General features: G+C 39.2%; 1 protein-coding gene across 3 annotated transcripts in view; it reads right to left on the reverse strand.

Annotated features, from left to right (window-relative positions):
• Positions 1-1,112: 1,112 nt before the first annotated feature.
• PGAP1 (post-GPI attachment to proteins inositol deacylase 1) overlaps positions 1,113-21,455 on the reverse strand; it is a 66,749-nt gene continuing 46,406 nt past the window's right edge. For 2 of the 3 annotated variants that reach the window (XM_075934243.2, XM_014570887.4), the window contains 7 exons: positions 20,422-20,512; positions 19,568-19,765; positions 18,304-18,439; positions 16,372-16,422; positions 12,658-12,884; positions 12,136-12,240; positions 1,113-9,205 (listed from right to left, as the gene is read on the reverse strand). In XM_075934243.2, coding sequence (XP_075790358.2) covers positions 9,067-9,205; positions 12,136-12,240; positions 12,658-12,884; positions 16,372-16,422; positions 18,304-18,439; positions 19,568-19,765; positions 20,422-20,512 — 947 coding nt within the window. In that variant the 3' untranslated portion in view covers positions 1,113-9,066. Of the gene's footprint in view, positions 9,206-11,007; positions 11,181-12,135; positions 12,241-12,657; positions 12,885-16,371; positions 16,423-18,303; positions 18,440-19,567; positions 19,766-20,421; positions 20,513-21,455 lie in introns of those variants that run through there. The other variant, XM_075934245.2, reaches the window with a different exon arrangement.

Below are 21,455 nucleotides of genomic sequence, written 5' to 3' on the forward strand. Positions count from 1 at the left end.
TAAAACCACCTTTTTCTAAGGCAATTATTTGATTCTTGAGTCCTGGAAGGAAACAGGAGGTCGGCGTGTGTGTCTGGCTGTCTAAGACTAAGCAGTCAGCTACCAGAGACTGCAGCTTGTTTTCTCTTTTATTCAAGCTCTCTTGGGACACCCCTGGGGAAGAAATGCAAGTGTTCCCTCTTGTTTTCTCAGGATTAGATCACTTGATGGTGGCAGCTTTTGTTTTTTCTCAAAGTCGGTGAATCTGTGACTCTAGGGAGTTTTTGTAAGCAGAGCCTATAGAGGCAAGGTATTTAAGGTTGCTTGCAGTCCCCATCTTTGCACTCAGAGTGCCAGAGTGGGGAATAGCCCTGATAAACCTAAACTTTTACTACGGATGTAAGTGACTAGTTGAGTCGTCAACTACCCAACAAGCCTAGGCTTATCGGGTAGTCGAGTCACTACTCAACTAGTCATTTCTCCCTACTTACTGCCTTTGAATCAGAGGCAGCAAGGGAGAGGGGAGCTTAAAAGCCAGTTCCCCCAGCACCGTCTCCAGAGGAGGGGGGAACAGGAGACGGAGGCATAGCGGGGGACCCAGCACAAGTCGGGTGGCTCTTATTACATTTAAAAATCAGAAGCGCAGTGTCAGGAACTGGGCGCGAGCCAGGACAACTGCCATGGATCACACCTAATGCCAGACTGCTGTGGCTCTTACTACATTTATAAAGCAGAATTGCAGCATACCTTCTTATCAATTAATCAAGTAGTCGATGGAAAGTCCATCGACTACTCAATTAGCTTACTAACCGCTATTTAACATCCCTAAAACATATCCCCGGATCCCATGGCTGCTAAGGGGAAGGCAAGAAAATTACAATTATATTGACATACAAGAAAATATTATGTGAAAGTTATAGTTAGGAAGAACACAGACTGGAAGTGAGGAAAGAATAATTAGATTTTTCATCATACATCATCTCAGGCTATGATGCTTTCCCTTATGAAATTTAGGAAGATATGTGCCTAATAGCTAAGCATAAATTGACATTTTGGAATCCATGCAGAGTACAATTACTGTCTCCAAGTAGGCCAAATACTGTTTAGGTTGGAACAAACAATTAAAACACAACTTCTTTTGTTCACCGTTTTCTTTTTATTTTACCTTCTGAATACTTAAGAGTACCAAGTATTACAATTTAGAAAAAAAAAGCACTAAACTGATCCACATTAATACCTGAGCAAAGACAGAAGGCAAATGTTCACCACTATGCCCAACAGCTTTTTGTGAAGTAAAAATATACATAACATTTACACTAGTCTACACACAGTATGATGAATAAGTGGCACTTTTTGTAAATTACAACAATGTATATTAATACAAGTGTTAGTACCCCATACAAAAATTACACACAAAAATAAGATGTGTATTTAATACAGCATATATGCTGGACAAAGTACTCCAAAGTGATGCATATTTTTGTGGAAAAGACAAGTAACAATTACATTAGAAATATATACTACAGAGAATAGACCCTTCACATGGTACAGGAAGGTTCCAAGTGAGTTCCCATTCAACCCTAACTCCCACTGATCTCAATAGGAAAAGGACTGGTCTTCAAGAGAACAATTTTGCGAGATGCTGCGAGCTATGACTTTTCACTGACTTCAGAAAGATACTTACTTATCTTCCAAGGAATATTCCACACTTCACAGGCCCTAAACATTTATATTGGTCATATATTACACAAAGTGTGTTTATAAAAATTATTGTAATTGATTTTTCAAAGAACAATAACTGATTATAGCCTCAACATTCACAAAACTAGTTAAGACCTGTCAACTATTTCTATGAACCTGTAACCGCAGGGGTGAACTCCACCAAAAACATTCACACCGAGTTTAAATTGACCATACAAGATCTCAAACTGTCAGAATTTTTTTTTATCAAAGTCAATTAAGCCATCTGGAAATTATAAAAATTCCAAAATTGTTTGTGATTTCCACCATTGTTAATGGGCCCAGATATTAACTGCGTACAATGCTTTGTGTTCTCTACAGATATAGGTAAGGTTTGTAGGGGAAAATAAAATCTTCTTATAATGACATTTCTATAAAATATTAGAATTGTGACCCAAAAAACAAGACATGTTTCTGAGGCTTATAATTCTTTCTTGTTATCTATTTTATCACAACGGAAAGAATTCAGGAATTAATGTAAACAACTATTCTGAATTTCCTCACTTTAAGGTTTGAATTCAAAGCGACCAATGTAAAGAAAAATTAGTTTTATTTTAAAAATAGTGTAGATCTCTGAGAAAGCCATAGCTAACACAGGGAAAATAAGAAACTTAACATCTTTCTCTCCTGCAACCCCAACAAGTTACATTTATGATCAATATTTTTAAAAAATTCTTTGTCCAATTTCAAATGGCGTTTCACAATGTAATCAAAGGCTACAGATGTTTACCAGCTAGAACTGCAGTGCATTCATTTAGTTTTTTAAGGCACATTGTTTTGCCCCACAAAACTGTGTGTTTTAAATCACAGTAAGAAAATAATTCATTTTCATTTTGGTTAGGCACTCTACTTATATATGTAATTTTTATAATTTATAGAGTGCTGTAATGTTATAGTTGTCAGTTAGTGAAGTATCTCCAATATTGTTCTCAAAATGCAGCTACATAAAAGAATATTAAAGTTTGAATTTCTACCAAAATACAATAGCTAATTATCATATGCTGCAATAGAACTTAATTTAAAAAATCAAAATGCTGGATACATTTTTTCAGATTTATAATACAGAAATTCTCACTAGTTTGAGAAAAAAGAAAAATTCTTATTGGTATTTTGATGAACACACTGATTCTAATGTACCAATCCTGCGTACGCTTAAGATATTAGTTATAGCATTTATTACTGTGAACACAGTGCTCAATAGCGTTTGCACAATTATGCCTTGGGGTTAGGGAAGAATATTGCAAATCTTTACTGGCATAAATCCTCTATGGTTCTGCTCCTGCAAGAAGTGCCACACAGTCAGGCCTTGCGCCCATGCAGACATGCATGCAAGATCAGAGTGTAAAGCAGGATTACTCATGAGTCAGGACTACCTATATAAGTCTAAATCCAAAAAAGGGACCAGAGTTCTTATTTAGGCCTCAATTCTGGAAGTAATATACACGAGTACTTTACAGAATTGAGGGCCTAAGCAGATATGCTTGTCTAAAAGGCTGCTGAATTTTTTGTAAAGACATTTGAAAATTAATAGAAAACAGAAGTACCGTAGTAAGGGTTGTTCCAAAGTACAACTTTATACATTTTGTTTAGTTTAAACTTTAAAATAGATAGAACTCTTTAAATTACGAACTTCAATTGCATTCTTTCATTAAGAAAATATATCAAAGTACTACAATTGAAAAGGTTAAATACTCATTCTTTTTGAATGCTACTTAAAGTTCCAGTTTAAAAAAATTAAGTAGAAAAACTTGATTTTGTTTAGTCCAGTATGGATTTGTTTGTTAAATGTAGATAATTGGCACACGTATCAAGAGGTATATAACGGTTTTATATAACTTTGGTGGCAAATGTGCATGTTTTGCTAAAGTAATCAACTTTTTAAAACAGTTTACAACACAGTGCTCAAGTGTTAAAAAAACTAGCTCACTTCTTTTCCAAAAATGGGATGTAAAACTGAACAAATGTCTACTATTTAACATGAAATATAAAATGGCTAATATTTAACATGAAATATAAAATGAATCTAAAGATCTTAGGCTGTTTTGTAGTTAACAGTTCTCTAGTAGTTTAACAATTTATAACAGTAGCAGCAGTATTATTATATAAATACACTCAAAAAAGCAGACTGCAGTTCTATTAACCTGCAGGATTTCATATCTATAACATGTCATATTTATAACTCTTTTTCTCTCATCCTAAGTAGGACTGAGGTCCAAATGTACAAGGAGTGCTTCATCTTACTAAAACATCTGATCATCAGATATGTTCTTCATAAACGTTTAAACCTGTTCAGACACTAGAACTATATTTATACTCTCCTGTCAAAATTTAGAAAGCAAATATATCAATTATTATGAATTGTCACTTGGCATTTGAGATGTTTATTACCGGCAATGGGGCAGAAAAACAGACTTTGTATTAAGATGGTACTAATATAACCAGTAACTTTTTAAACCTGTAAATAAAATACGTAAATCTGATGTTATCAAGACTAATTTTTTTTTAACAATAACTTTTAATATGACTGCTCATCTGTATTCTGGCTGGGTTAACTTACATTTTGTTCAGTCCCAAGCAGATATTCCATTTTATGTTATCACTTAGCACTCTCAATTTTTCCTACTGTGTACTATAGATTTTTTTTAGTTTATTTCACAATCCTTTTTTTACTATATCATGCATTTTGCCATGTAAAAAGCTTGCTATTTGAATCAGTACCCTAAACACTAAAAATTGAACTGTTGCATATTAAAAACAGTTCAAAATGACACTCCAGCTACTTTTTTTTTATTATTATTAAACTACTGTCCCACACAACCCCTATTTAGGATGATGCTGACACTCAACTGGCAGAAATCCAGTTTTGTTTTGAATAAAAATGATCCCACACTTGTGGTCAATATTCATTCAACTCTGAGGTACATGAGTTTAAAAAACTCAGCTCATAACAGAGATGGTATGAGTTCTTTCCAGCATCACACACTATGGTCACATGATGAACTGGAAGCTACAAAGCAAATACTAATCATTACAGGATAGCAAGACAATAAGGCAAAAAAATGCATGTCACTGACAAGAAAAACACATCACGTCAAGAACAGTTGAGAACACTGGAATTTATTCTGGTTATACCTTATTTAAAAGTTCTGGTTATAGCCCATATGCAATATGTTGCTTCTACAGTATGTTAATTAAAATTACTTAATTTTGTTCCTGTCCTGGTTTTGATTCTCCCTGTCTCTGCTGTCAAGGAGGTGAGAGTCCCTAGTCTATTACAGGACAGGATTTTCCTGGGACAGTCTAATTCCTTGGCCTTAATTCTCCTCTATGTCAACAGCTATCTTCATCTCAAGTACAGAGATTGCCCCTAAAATACCACAAGATAACTCAGTTTTCAGACTGCTTGCTCTCATCCGACCATAAGAGGGGAGAATGTATCCTAAATTATAAGAATAAACTGGAAACAGAATCCAATTAAAAATTTTAAAACATATTCCACATATCATCTACTAAGAATTGTTCAATAAATATTGAAACACAGTATATTAATCCAGGATCAGAGTTATATTTACCATTTTTCATAAAGTCAACTGGATTCCCTGACACAGGGTGCACTTAAATTTGTGCTGGTTTAAAAGATTACCCCTTGTCCCCATTTTAAATACAGGGACTCTCATTCTAAATCATAGGATCTTTAAAAGGAACTCAGTTGAAACAGTTAGGTTTGATTGGGACACTGGGAACCAAACAAAGACTGGCTTAAACTGGTTAAAAGCTTCCCCTTTAGTCTGTTTAGTGGTGCAGGCCAGGAGTGGTGTGAGGAGGATGTACTGTAGGAGTTCAGGAATTGTAGAGCCGCTATCGGGTACAGAGGTGAGGAACAGGGAGAGCGCTGACTGAGAAAAAGCCGTTACGCTCCAGAAGTCTGAGGGAGGAAAACCCCTACTAGAGGGGGAGAGACCAAGATAAGAAATCTACTCTGTTGCCTTCAAGTCCGGAGAAGCCATTACAGACAAAGAGATTTTGCCCCTTCCCTTTTCTCCTGATGTGCCAATGATAAGTGGCTAAATCAGACTACAAGTTAGACTGAGCGCTATAGTGAATCACTGAGGTGAGCAATCAGCCAAGAAGCTACCATTTTCCTCCAATGGGGATAAAATTCAGCCTACTGCTACCCAGAAGTGCAGGACCCACCATGTGAAATTAGGAGCTTTGTCACAAGGTATCTTAATTAACTGGAGTAATGACTGTTTGGCTGCCATGGCAACAGGGATTTGTTCAGCCTAGGGCTAATATTTCTGTCTTTTATTACTTTCTGGTAGCCATCTGGTTTCTCCCTGTCATACCTTTTACAAACTTAGGGATGTAAGCAATTAGCTGACTACCCGATAAGCATAGACTTTAATAAATGTAAGAGAGTAGTGTAATTTCTATTTAATGTGAAAGGTGTTTCAACCATTCCCTATGATGGTGGTTTGGGATAGCAACAGCTCAGATTTTTATCTTAGAAAAAACATAGTAACATTCTGGGTTTGACTTTCATGAATTCTCATTTTGAGAAAGCGAGTATGTTAAATCTGACAGTGTAGTAAAAATACATGTCCACTGTTGCTATTTAATGAATAGTTTACTTAAAATAGGGTAATATTTTATTGTAATTTTTATAATATCTTAATATATGCTATTTAGATGATAGTTTATGAATTATGAATTTTGTATGTACCCACAGGCGGCCATAATAAACAGAAATAAGCATAAAGATGGATTTTATTCTCATTCATAGAAGTGCTTTACTAACAGGAAGGGAGGTGATTTTGACTTCTACATAAGGCACTGGTGAAACCATTGTTGAAATACGGTGTCCACTTTTGGTATCTATTCTTTAAAAGGGCATTGAAAAACTTGAGGGGATGTGAAGAATAGCAAGAATGATTTGGCCTGGAAAACTCATTTTACAATAAGAGTAAATGAGCTCAATTTATTTAGCTCATTCAAAAGAAAGTTAAGAGACAATATAATCACAGTCCATGAGAACTTCCACATGCCTGTCTGAGCACAATGGGATATCTTATCTAGCAGATGAGGGCTTAAAAGAGATAGTTTTGGAAGTTAAATTGGCTAAGTTCAAACAGGAGGTAAATATTATAGGTATCTAACTGCTGCAACAGCATAAATAAGAATAAAAGTATTACTTAGTGTAGAGTCAAAGTAGCAAAAATCAGTCTCTATGATAGAAATACCGTACAATATGCAGCAAGGAAGACCAACCTAGGATAAATAGCTGTCACTTGATTGAAATGGCTTACAGAAAACTCTACATGGCTCTGCTATTCTCTCTCTCAAGTTACACAATTATCCTAAACTAGAAATACTATTACTCTATTCCCTATTTGAATATGAGGTTTTAGGGTAAAGGACTAAATAATTTGGATACAAATACATACAGCACACTATGAGTATTTGTGTCACATACATATATACTGTAGCATACATTTGGGCAGATTCCAGAGCATAGTTTGTTCAAAGACGTTTTCTGACTTACAAAAATTAAGAATAGTCTAGCATTATATAAATGTTAAGATTAGAAAATCAACATATACATTACAGATAACAGTAACACTTTTAGCTACTGTTTTCTTATTCATATTTAAAGTGGTCATATGGGTTCACTGCTAGTTTGGACTGCTGGTTTCTTTATGAGCTGACAAACAGTAAAGTACTACAGAATGTCATGTCACTTCACACTTTCAGTTGAAAAGTCCAGCTCAACTAAATGATTCTTAAAAACAAGCCAGAATTCGCTGAGGCACTTCAGGCAAGAATGATGCAATACAGCAGAAAAAATTTATTATGCTCTACTGTTGCACGGAGCATATGCTACAGCTTGACTATCGTTATTGAATTTCCTCAAACTATTCATATTAAGACAAGATCAGAAAAAAAGAGAGCTATCAAATAGTGTTTTGATATTAAGGTGACAGGTGCCTCAGAAATACTAGCGATAGATAAAATACACATAAATAAGAGATAAGATACACTGATTCATCTCTGTTTAGAAACAACTAATCAGAATTACAAATATTATAGATCATTTTTGCCTCGTGGACAATTTTTGTTTGAAAACACTTACACCAAGGGAGTGATTTACCACGCATTACAGATATTTATCTTAGGTATTTTAATGCCAGTCACTGTAGGATCGTGGCAATACATCTACACAGCAGAGCTAAAGTCGGAATAAGCTACACAACTTCAGCTATATCAATTACATAGCTTAAATTGAAATAACTTAATTCAGCTTGTGGCACCGTCTACACTGCAGGAAGTCAAAGGAAGAACTCTCTTCCTTTGACTTCCCTTACTCCTCATAGAATGAGAGTTGCAGGAGATGGCGTAAGAAGTCTTTCAGCTTGCCATTATTTCGAGATAATGGCTTGCGGTGTAGACATGCTCTTTGTTATTTCAGAACAATGTCATTTATTCTGAAATAATGCTGCTGTGCAGACACAGTCTCAGATGTGACTTTAAACTGCTGATTAACACATCATAGCATTTCCCACTATTACTGACATTCTGGCACAGGTTCAGAATGTGTCAGTTTTGTTTTAAAACGTTACAAAAATTGTGTATGAATCTATGATATCCTTCCTGAATGGAAGGCAACAGAGTATATATAGTTTTAGCACTCTCACAAAAGATAAAGTTTATACGCCACCAAAACACTTTCAATAATCACACAGGTGACATAGACACTGATAAAAATATTTGATTGGTTAGAAAAAACATATCAGTAGACACAATACATTCTAGTTTGTATAGATACAGGAAAAAAGAAAATTGTGACAGCTTGTGAGTGTGATTAAAAGTATTCTTGGCTATTCAGTGTTTGTGACACAGTGCACTTTCAATCATTTGTGAATTCTTCCCATCACAATTTAATCAACAAAAAGACACAGGTTCAAAAGAAAATCAGTTGACAACAGAAATATCATACCAAATGTCAACAGAAATATCAAAATGTCTGCAGTGGATACAGAATGGTCGGCCTCCTGAAATCTAGAACTCTGAAGTGTTATGCTAATATGAAATGAGATTTTTATGTCCAGAAACATACTGAAATTCTTTTATCAATTTTTCAGATTGGTACACTAATATCACAAGAAGGTTTCTGAGATTTCCATATACCCCAAACTTCATAAGAAGTGCTCGCAACTGTGTCATCTTCTCCAAATGATTTTGATTTGCTGTTACACTGATCTGGACATTACTTTGTCCAACTTTGCATTTTTTCCAGCATCCATTTCTGAGCTACACAGCTTTTCCACTTTCATTTGGGAAACTAAAGGTTTATACAATGCAACATAACACATGTAAAAGAAGAGAAAAGATTACAAAGTATGGTACTCTGTATAAATGCATTGGTCCAAAGGCCACCACAGCTACAGATAAAGGGAGAGGAACTTGAGCTGCAATTTTCGACAGTTTACTGAGAAGAGAGAAAAACAGTTTACAATTTTTGCAATTGCAAGCCAAATAGTAGAAGACAAAGTTGTGCAAATATACTGTTGAATTTGATTTTAAGAAAAATGTATTGATTTTAAGTTTTATGGATTTTTTTTTATTAAAAATAGACTTAATGGGTGATCACATATTCATTTGAAAACAAGAATATACAACATGAAGGCTAAAAATAATCTTCTAAAAAACTAAAACCACCTTGTTGTGCATGAAAGCTTTGGAAAAATAAATGCTCTATAGTTGTTTCCACATCTAAAGAAAAAGCAATGCTTGATGTTTTACAGCACTCGACTCACTTGATATTAACTGACAGTTTTTGCATGGAAGTCAAAAGTTTCAATGGCCCTGGAAAGGTCTAAGGCATTACGGTGCAAACACATTTAAGAAGAATGTATTGATTTTAATATGCAATGGGTAATTTGGAAAACCTTGTGCTGTGGCTCTCTGTGCTATACTTGTGGCTAAATAAAAGGACGTCATCTACTAGCATGGTCAGCATGAACTCTTCTGGGGGGGGAGGGACTTCACTCTGTTGTTAAAGGCGAGGCTATTTACACTGTGTTATTTTGCACAACAAGGTAAAGTATATTAATTTAGGAGCAGATGTTGCATGTGCAGTAAATTTTTCATTTTTTTGTATTAAAGCTTGCTCATATGGGAATATTTTCCAGTTATGCTGCCTTAATTGTATGTTGAAACAAAAGAGAGAACTATGTAGCACTTTAAAGACTAACAAGATGGTTTATTAGGTGATGAGCTTTCGGGGGCCAGACCCACTTCCTCAGATCAATATGTAGAAGAAAATAAGCACAACCATATATACCAAAGTGATACAATCAAAAAAAATGAACGCATGTGAAACTAACTAATCAAATTTTAGAACAGAGTGGGAGTGAGGGGGAAAGGTAAGTTTCTGTGAGGTAATGACATAGGGGTGATAATAAGGGAAGTTTCTGTGAGGTAATCACATATTGATCTGAGGAAGTGGGTGTGGCCCACGAAAGCTCATCACCTAATAAACCATCTTGTTAGTCTTTAAAGTGCTACATAATTCTGTCTTTTGTTTCAGCTACACCAGACTAACACGGCTGCATCTCTATCACTATTTTAATTGTATGTTGTAACTCTCTGGTGTGGAGATTGTAATTTTGGAATAAGAGTAGATTTTTTTCAGTTTAGCTTGAACACCTTCCAAAGCAACATAAAATAAACCAGAACAATACATTCTTATCCTAGAATAAGCATCATTTAATTCAGGGAATTATCATTATGCAGCTGAGAGAGCTTAAATTCACCTCTTTACTTTATGCAGAAATAACTTTCCCCTGTACACAAGGCCAAACACAGTGAATTGTTAAAAATAAAGCTCTGAAGGATTCAATAAGGTGGGGATGTAAAGCTAAAAAAATCTTGACCTGACAAATTGTTTAAGTGCAGGGCTGCCAACTGGGGGGAGGGGATGGAAGGAGGCAGTTGCCCCAGCAATTTAAAATGGCCCAGGATTCCAGGCTGCCACTGCTACTACAGCAGCAGTAGGAACATCGGGCCCTTTAAATTGCTGCTGGAGCCTTGCACAGGGCAGTCTGGGCAGCACTGAGATCTGCCTGGGGGAGGCTAGTCTGTAAACTTGCCAACACCCTGCCTTTTCTAGGAGCCCAGAGCAGCGCTCCCTAGGGTTGCCAGGTGTCTGGTATTGTACCGGACAGTCCAGTATTTGTGCTCTCTGTCCGGTAAAAATAAAATCAGAAAATACTGGACATGTGCAATGTCCAGTATTTTCTGATTTTTCTGGCTGCGTACCGGACGGAAGCCTGGCGTCGGTGGGGGGAGCGGCTGACAGTCCCAAGCTGGGAGGCGGGGCCGCGATTGCTGCCGGGAGCCCTCAGTCGGTTGAGTGTAAGGAGGAGGGGAAGCCTCCTCCTTGCTCGAGCATCGCCAGGAGCCTGCGTGGGACAGACAGCAAGTGCCCAGGTCTGTCGGCCTGTTCCTCCTCTTGATCTCCCCCAGCCAGCGCTGCTGCACCTCTCCCCACCCCCGCCAGCTCTGCTTCCTGCTCCCCCTTCCTCCTGGCCAGCGCTGCTGCACTCCTCCCTCCCCCCCCCACGCCAGCTCTGCTTCCTGCTCCCCCTTCGTCCCGGCCAGCGCTGCTGCACTCCTCCCCCCCCTCCCATGCCAACTCTGCTTCTTGCTCCTGCTTCCTCCCGGCTACCGACCCCCCCCCCCGAACTGTGCTTCCCACCCCCCCTTACTCCCGGCCAGCCCTGCCCCCTTCCGTCTGGTCCCCCCTCCCCCGATATCCTGTGGCCAGCCCCATTCCACCCAACCCTCCACCCACTACAACCAGCCCTGCTTCCTGTTGGCCTCCCCCATCTCCCCAGGCCAGCCCCATTGCTGCCCCCCCAATGCAACATGTTTGGGGTTTTTTTGGTCCCCTCCCCCTTTTTTTTCCCCCTTCAACAAAATTTTTTCCCCAGTGGATTTTTTTTTGGGTGGCGGGGGCGGGGGGTGTTCGGTATTTTTCTTTCAGCCATCTGGCATCCCTAGCGCTCCCTCTAAGCCCTCGCGAAGTCTGTAGCCAGCCGTGTTTAGACATCAAATCAATGTCCTGTTTGGTGAACACAAGTGATCTGTTGCATTTGACTAATCTATAGGTGATCTGTGTCGATTTTTAACCATCGTTTGAAAAGATATCCCCTCAGATGTCTCTCCATTTCAAGGTTCAGTAATACAAGTGTCCTGAATGTTAACGAGAGCTTAACAGTTAAATATCTGTGCATCACAATTCAAGTTTAACCAGAGAAGTGGAAAAGAGACTCAAGAGTAAGAAGTAAGCATAAAGACATGTCTACAAGATGACTGAAAATTAATTAATTAATAATAAAGGGTTAGCTACCATACCTTGATTTTATTTTAACAGTACTTGAATTCATAAGAATTCCCAAAGTGGAAACAAGAATAATAGCCGTAGTTCTGCATGGATCAGGATCAAGTCTAATACTGTATCTACAAAAAAAGCAAATTGTTCAAAGACAGCACATTATTCCAATTTTTTAACCACTAAAAACCACGCGGAAGTTAAACAATCAAAAGGACAGCCTCGCAACATGTAAACTGCTATTCCCATTGTGGTGGGAGCACTCTCAGTATAAAATCACAGGGGGTACAATCTGTAAATCCCTTATGAAATAAGTCTCTTCGTCATGTAATTTGATATATATAATAGCTAACCATAAACAACTATACAGAATTGATATGTACAGATACCTATTATTTAAATAAATCAATCTGAGCGCCTTTGGGTGCTACTATAAAATAATATTAATAGAGAATCCTTTGCAATTTTGAGTTAGCAGCTGATTGGGAGAAAAGTACTAAGCAAATTATAGTCCTGTTTTTTTATGCTGGCAGGTGAAAGGTTACCTGAGATTTTTAAACCAATAAATTAAAGACGGTAAACTGAGTAGCACAATCCATGTGAGTAAATTGATGATTGTAATATGTATTTTAAGACTGTTTACAACATTATCAATAGCTTGAGTGGTGGTGGGCGTTGCTGATGATGCTTCTGGACTGATCTCTGCTGAATCACAGTTCTTTACTGTCTTATTTTTGGAATTATATGACGTTTCTTTTGAGTGCTTCTGACCCTGTAAAGAAAAACCCTAAAATATTGGTACAGAGTAGATCAGACTAATAAAGTTAACATAAAGAACCCCCTTAACATAACAGCATCTGATGTAGGAAAATAAACAGATTAGCAATTCACCCAGGGCTAGCCAAGATTAAAGGACAACCATCTTGGTTGATTACCTTAAAAGAAATAATCAGCTTTTAAAGCTACTAATTCAACCACAGTCTCTCTTTTTCAGAGAAGTGAATTCATGATTACAAAAAGGAACAGTGGTGCTGGAAGTATTTTTAGGGTGAGAGTGCTGAGCTGCACTTCCCCTCACAAAACCTGTTTGTGCCCCTCCCTGCCCCAGGCTGGAGTCACACCTAGGGTCGCACTCCCAGACCAGACACCATTGCTGCAAATGGCATCTGGTAGTCCAGCCTGGGAAACTTGGCAACCTAGCCACAGCTGGAGACAGCTGCAGAGCCCCAGGCCAGTGGCGGGACCCTGAGTGGATCTTCAGGGCCAGAGGCCTGCCAAGGGGAACCGCAAAGCAATCGAGACATTGAAGGAGCTGCCCAGAGACCAGGCATATCTGATAGCAGCCCCAGGCTATGGTGAAGCCCAGTGCAAAACTGGGGAAGGTGGCAGGCAGCTGCAGCTCCACACCACTGCATCCTGCATGTATGGAAAGGAAAGAAAACAAGAATGTGGAGTAGAGGCACCATGAGGAGACCTCAGGGAGCTCCTGGGGAGAAGAAAAAACAGGTTACAGGGGAACAGTAAAGAGTCTGAGTGAAGATCAGAGATGAAAATGCAGAGTGAAAGGAGGAAGAAACCATAAGGAGGATTGGAGACAAGCACCCAGAAATATAAATAATAAAGAAAAGGAATACTGATTTTCAAAGAGAATAATATATGATAAGAGAAGACAAATGACAATATTATGGAGCTAGACAGAATGAATTAGAGATGGAAGGAAAGAAAAAAAGAGGAGCAAAATGTAGAGAAAAAACAAGAAAAATTACAACTTTTAGAGTGGTCAATTAAAGATGTATTTTATTTAATTTTCCTGGAATGTAATCCTAAATTTGGAAAAAAAACAGGACTATGTAGCACTATAAAGACTAACAAGATGGTTTATTAGGTGATGAGCTTTCGTGGGCCAGACCCACTTCCTCAGATCAAATAGTGGAAGAAAATTGTCACAACCATATATACCAAAGGATACAATTAAAAAAAAAAGAACACATATGAAAAGGACAAATCAAATTTCAGAACAGAAGGGGGATGGGGGGGGGGAAGGTAAATGTCTGTGAGCTAATGATATTAGAGGTGATAATTGGGGAAGCTATCTTTGTAATGGGTAAGATAATTAGAGTCTTTATTCAAACTTAGGCGTAAAGTGTCAAATTTAAGCATGAATGACAGTTCAGAGGATTCTCTTTCAAGTGTATTCTTAAAAGGCCTTTGAAGCAGGATGCAGGTAATCAAGTCGTTGAGACAATGTCTTCTGGTTGAAATGGCAAGAAACTGTTTTTTCTTTGTGATCCTGTCTAATATCTGTTTTGTGGGCATTGATCCTTTGGCGAAGTGCCTGAGACGTTTGTTCAATGTACATAGCAGACGGACACTTTCGGCACATGATAGCATAAATTATATTTCTGGATGCGCAGGAATGTGTGTTCTTGATCTTATAACTCACTTGGTTAGGTCCAATAATGGTATCAGCAGAGTGAATATGTGGACAAAGCTGGCAACGGGCTTTGTTGCAAGGGACGGTACCAGCGTTGGTATTAGTGTGGTATGTCCAGTGGTTGTTGGTAAGAATCATCTTGAGGTTAGGTGGTTGTCTATAGGAGACTATGGGTCTGTCTCTCAGAGCCTCTCGGAGTTTAGTATCATGATCCAGTATAGGCTGTAGTTTATTGATAATGTGTTGGACAGGTTTAAGTTGGGGGCTGTAGGTGATGACAAGTCACCTACAAGTCAGACGAATACCTAGAAACCATCTACTTCAAGACAGACCCAAGAAAACCAACAATAGAACACCACTTGTCACCTACAGCCCCCAACTTAAACCTGTCCAACACATTATCAATAAACTACAGCCTATACTGGAACAGGATACTAAACATATTCCTGCGCATCCAGAAATATAATTTATGCTATCATGTGCCGAAAGTGTCCGTCTGCTACGTACATTGGACACTTCGCCAAAGGATCAATGCCCACAAAACAGATATTAGACAGGATCATAAAGAAAAAACAGTTTCTTGCCATTTCAACCAGAAAGGACATTGTCTCAACGACTTGATTACCTGCATCCTGCTTCAAAGGCCTTTTAAGAATACACTTGAAAGAGAATCCTCTGAACTGTCATTCATGCTCAAATTCGACACTTTACACTTAGGTTTGAATAAAGACTCTAATTATCTTACCCATTCCAAAGATAGCTTCCCCAATTATCACCTCTAATATCATAAGCTCACAGACATTTACCTCCCCTCCCTCCCCCATCCCTCTTCTGTTCTGAAATTTGATTTGTCCTTTTCATGTGTGTTCATTTTTTTTAAATTGTATCCTTTGGTATATATGGTTGTGACAATTTTCTTCCACTATTTGATCTGAGGAAGTGGGTCTGGCCCACGAAAGCTCATCACCTAATAAACCATCTTGTTAGTCTTTATAGTGCTACATAGTCCTGTTTTTTGTTTCAGCTACACCAGACTAACACGGCTACATTTCTATCACTAAATTTGGAAAGTGATAGGATAGCTATTTTGAGCATATATTAATATGCTCAAAAGACCCCTAGAGTCTTTCTGCCTCATTTCTACCCATCCAAATTTAGAATTACATTTCAAGGAGAAAGAGGCAGAATCTACTTTAAATGTCCCCATGCATGAAACTGGTCTAAATATTGAGTTTTCCATTCATTCTTAACTGCTTCCTGGCCATCAGAATTTTACTCCATCTCTTGCTCTTACTTATATCTCAATGGTTAATGCCTGAGGAGAGTATTCACAGGAAGAGCAAAAGTTATTACAAGCCTACACAATTAGATGCAAGGAAGAACATTTTCTCCCTATTATACAGGAAACACAAGAGGAAAATTACACAGGAAAAACACCAAAATAATTAGCTAGACAAAGAATTACTGTTTATTCCTATCCTAAAATTAAGGACTTATTACCATTAACCTTAGGTTATCACTCCAATGATATCAAGAATGAAAGAATAAAATAGACAAATCAGTGATGACACAGGCTACTCCGAGGTCTCTGCTTTTCCATCTTCTACTCCCATGAACCAGAGAAATCATTACTTCTATTTTAGTTCTAGACCCCTTTAGTCACCAAACCACCAACTAAATATATTTTCATTTTAAAACTACCAAGTCTGGGTAAATCACAACTATCAGTGTCGCTTGCCACCGGACCTTTTTGAGATCTGAAACACACACCACCGTGTACAAATGCTGATTATTTAATATTACAGAAGACAGAAAACAGACTTACCATATTAAGAACATTTTGCTCTATTCTTACATTCAAATGTAGCTTAACAATCTATGAGAAGAAAGACATGTTTATTTTTTTACAATTGGTTCCACGCACAGTATCTGCAGTGCCAAAAAAACAACAACAAAAAAACAACTCCTCCTCTCTGTGCTGGCTCACAAGTCTTCTGTCTCTTCATATATTTTGGGAGGTGCAATGAAAAGGACTTCCCCAAAAATTGCATGACACCTTTTCAAGTTCTCAGAATGGAAGGTGTATTAGCTTCAGTCTCCCCCTGCTCACACTAAGTTTGACAGAAGGCAGGGAAACTCCACATATTCCCTACCCCATTGCTTCCAGTTCGCCTGCCTCAGAACCCCTCAACAAAATACACAAAGATGCCTGTTTTCAGAGAATCTGCTGCAGTAAAAAAGTGTGCATGTGTTGGCAGGATGTCTTCATAGAGGTATCATGAAGATGACCCTTACCTCTTCTGGATCACAGGGTATCACAGTGAATTGGGAGACCAAATTGCCACGTATTTGACAGGATGCACACATGGGTCCCCTCTCTTTCCCAATCCCAGAAACAGTGTTCCCTCTAAGATTTTCCATCCATGAGCGGAGTGAGTTTTGACCTGTGTGCACAAGATCATGTGCACTTGTTCGGATGTGTGCCAGTGTGGCACCCACCAGTAGCCCTGCTCCCTAGAAAACTCTCCCAGCACAGCGACCCCAAGCCCTGCTCCCAGGTAGTGCCTCACCACCTCATGGGGAGAAGCTGAGCCGTGCCCTCCTGCAGAGAGCACTACTCCTCGTGGGGCTAGGTGTGAGTCCCTACTTGGGGCAGAGGGAAGCTGCTGCCAGTGCCCAGGGTTTGCATGGAGTGAGGTGCTAGGGGTGGGGCAGTGGCATATGGGGTGTGCATGTGTGTGTGACAGAGGACTGTGGGGAGCAGAGGGCTCTGAAGGGCGAAAGAGAGATGCAGGAGGGGAGGACGGGAGATGCAGGGAGCCCCAGTGCCAGGAGCAGCTGCACGACAGTCCGGCTCCAGCTTTGGGCAGCTGCCAGGGAGCTGCAGTTATAGCCAGGGTCGTGTAGTGGCTGCCTGGCTGCTCCCAGGGTGGGCTGTGTGGCGGGCAGCTGCCCCATGAGCAGGAGCTGGGGGTGGACTGTGGGGTCGGTCCTGCTCCAGTAGCCACCACACAACTCGCCTGGCCACAGCTTCAGCCCTAAAGAAGGGCTGGAACTACAGCCAGGGCCATGTTGTGGCTGCCCAGCTGCTCCCAAGGCAGGGCTGTGTGGAGGGCAGCTGCCCCTCAGACCAGAGCTGGAGCCGGCTCTTGCTCCAGCCCCAGCACACTGGGCAGCTACCTACCATGCAGCCCACCTTGGGAACAGCTGGGCTCCCCACTCTCCCACCGAGCCCACCACCAGCAGGAAGGTGAGTGCTGCTGTGTGGCTCTGCTAAGGAGGTGGGTAGGCTTCAAATCCTTTGTGTGCACATGCACAGGCGTGCAGCACCCTAGAGGCAACTTAGCCCAGAAACATTTTGGGAAAACTCAGAGAAGGAACATTTGCAGATTTTTCTTCCTATCAAAGTCCCTTCACACTATTTAAATTTCCATGTGGAAGCATGATCAGTCTTTTGGCTTTATAAGCCTGTGTTGTCCCCATATTAGACACCCATGTTTAAGACCACTTTACCATGTAGGCACAAAGATTAAGATTGTAGTTCCTTCAAGAAGACATGCTCATATGAGTAAAAGACTTGAAAATACTGCATTATGATGCAGATCAGATAAGAATGGATTTTAAAAGTTTGTGCATGTAAGAATATCAGTATTTTTAAAATCCAGAAAAGGATAAACTTCTATATTTTCCCTTTGGTATTCACCTACTATAAGATATCTTTAAAAGTTTAATTATTTATTATTTATTGTTTTAATACCTTGAACATGTAGTGAAGATAAATAATTAATATAGCAAATGCCCCACAAGTAGTCCAGCTAACAAAAACGAGAAGAATGGCCACAAATACTCTTCTTAGAGTCATCAACTTGCTGTCTTTAGGAAGTCCAGGAGGTCTACAATGACAAAAATTATTTTTAGAATTTTAAGCCAAAAAAATCCACAATTATATAAGAAAGAAAAAAAGCTTCTGGTTCATGAATAGCTTAAAACTATTATGTAATAAGTTAGGATGTAGCTACTGCTTAGCTTTTCAGAGGTCTATAAGCAAGATTAGAACATTGTTAACTAATCAAATCACATGCAAATTATGGTGCCTGAAATAATCTTCAGCTGCCAGTTTGTTACCTTATACTTCCAGTTCTTCAAAAATTAGCTAATAAATTCAAATTAGCTAACAAATTTAAGAGTCTGAGACTATATATAATAACTAGTTCATATTTGGACATCTTCTGAGAGTGAAAAATCAAGTTTTTTAAAATGTTGGCGTAGGTTTTGCATCCATCATTAAATCTTCATATTCATCTCAGGAGAAGCCAACAACTGGGAATAAGTTTCTAAATCGGGGAGGGCAAATTTTTTGGTCAGATGGTCACATTGGATAGGGAAATTGTATGGAAGGCCAAGTAGGGAAGGCTGGAGGATGCTGTGCCTCCCCAAACAGCCAGGCATGCCTGGACCCACCACCGCTCCCCACTACCCTCTGAACTTTGAGATATAAGCTGAAGTTAGGACTCATGCCATTATTTCCTAATAAGAAAAATGTTTGGTCTGAGTGGCACTGAGGCACAGAACATGTGAACGGAGGCAAGAATTCAGTATATTTTCGCAATGAGCAGAAAGACAGCAAACAGGTGAGTTTTGAAAGGGAAAGGGGGACATTATATTATGTAATACTTACACATGAGAAAATAACATAATTGAATGGAAGAAACACAAACCGAGAAAATTGTATAATGGAACCAAGGTAGTCAGATATGGAAGATGTGCCTTATAGATTAAAATCAGAAGGACAGATATAATATTCACAATGTGCAAACAGATTTGTACTCTGGAACAGAGGAACCTGAACAGCATCTGAAGTCTGTTGGAGAGAAAGGATGCTCAAACGGACAGAGGATAGAAGGACAGTTTCTGGAACTAAAAAATTAAATCCATCCATTTCCTGTCTTATAATTGTTAAGTTTCTCTAGTTTATTTATTATTGTTATAGGAAGATAATTATATACTATTAAGCTGTTTACCTTGTCAAAGATAACCACAATGAAGACAGGAGCCTTAGAACTGAAGAAAAGAATATACCACCCCAGTAGGCAATTCCGGTCCCAAAAAGAAATAGAATCAAGGACACAAGAGGGAACCACATATCCTGCTTATTCAATACAACAGCATCCAACTCTGGCAAAAACAATACATTCCATATGTCTTTAAACCAGTTAAACCTGCCAAAAATATCAAAGAAGCAGTATTAGTAGTCTTTTCTGGTTACTGTTTCAACAGAATACACTATAGCCTTTTAATCAGATCAACATTACAAAAGGTATCTCTGAATCAAAGCATCACAAAGAAAATAAAAGACTACTACAGGCTGAACCTCTGTAGTCTGGCACCGTTGGGATCTGGCCCGGGGGTCTAGATGGTACTGGGTCCTGCCATGAGGGCAGGGGACTGGCCTTGATGAGCTCTCGAGTCCCTTCCAGTTCTAGTGTTCTATGACTCTATGATTGATTCAGAACCAGAGAATTTATCAAACCACAGAAGGTCAATATTGTCTAGCAGCATTACCAACATTTCATTTCCACTGCTTACTCAACTCTAAGACATTTAGAAGTAAATTAAAGCTAAATAACAGCACAGAATGCTGAACACCAGGACTGGTAGCTGTAAACAAAATTTATGAAAGCACGAGAAACCCCACAATAAGTGGACATCCAGCTAACTAAAATCATGCTGGCCCATGGGTGTTGCCAGACCAGAGCATAACATAACATACTAGAAAGGTTCAACTTGTACTTCATTTTAAAAAATGTATAAATAAAACTTCTACACTTTGGAAACTGCCACACAAAATTAAAACAAGTAACACAAAATAACTCACCCCAATAGAAATTTAACAATATTCACAATAGGATCCACTTTGTAAGGTTTGGCTGCTTTCGCCAGTGCAAGAACAAAATCTGAACATTGGCCTAGAAAAAAAAATATAAAAAGACAATATCTCGCCACAAATTTCAAAAGAGAAAGTGAAATAAAACACAAAGCTTCAAAAGTGAAAATAAGAATAAAAACATACTAAGACTATTTCTGCACAACAGCAAGGCTCTTGTTCAAAGTCCTCAGAAACAGATGAAATCTCAGACAAACACAGCAAAAAAAGAACAATACAGGTTGAACTTCTAAAATCCAGGACTCTCTGGTCCAGTGACGGACCACAGATATTGCTGGATCAGAGAGCCCCCCGGCTGGCCAGGTTCAGGAATGCAGCCTTGGAGGGGCTGGTGTGGTGGAGCACAGCCCTGACTGGGCCGGAGGCAGCCTGGGCCAACACCTGGAGTGCATCCTGGGCTGACAGCCAACAGCGGAGCCTGGGCTGGGCAGGCACGGCAGGGAGCGCAGCCCTGGCTGGGCTGGAGGCAGAAGCATCAGCATGTTGAGGATTGCAGCCTCAGCCCCCAGGGACTGGGAGAAGAGCCCAGCGGTGAGGGCTGGCACCTGGGAGCAGGGCCGACAGACAGGAGGGTAGCCTTGACCTTTCCTGGTCTGGCAAACTCCATGGTTCAGGACCACTCAAGTCCCTAAGGCACTGGACCTGAGAGGTTCCAACTGTGCTAACATCACCTGAGCATGAATAAAGATGCTTTTATTGACAAGGGATGGCTTTTTATCTGCCCACATTCCATTCTACTTTTAACTCTTTCAGAATAAGTTCTACTGCTATAACTATTTTTTTTCTTTACTTCTGACAGGAGAAGAATGTTTTTAGAAGAGGACACTAATGGGGAAAAATACCGTGTTTCTTTTTTGGGTGTTAGTTTGATATCATGGCCCAACTAAAGAAGAAAACACCTTCAATTCTAAGGGATTAATATAGTTGTAACCCATAAAAAAAACCACAGAGGTATTTCTATGTGA

Source organism: Pelodiscus sinensis, chromosome 7 (assembly GCF_052426305.1).
Source record: "Pelodiscus sinensis isolate ZL-2025 chromosome 7, ASM5242630v1, whole genome shotgun sequence".
In the NCBI taxonomy this organism is placed as follows: Eukaryota; Metazoa; Chordata; order Testudines; family Trionychidae; genus Pelodiscus; species Pelodiscus sinensis.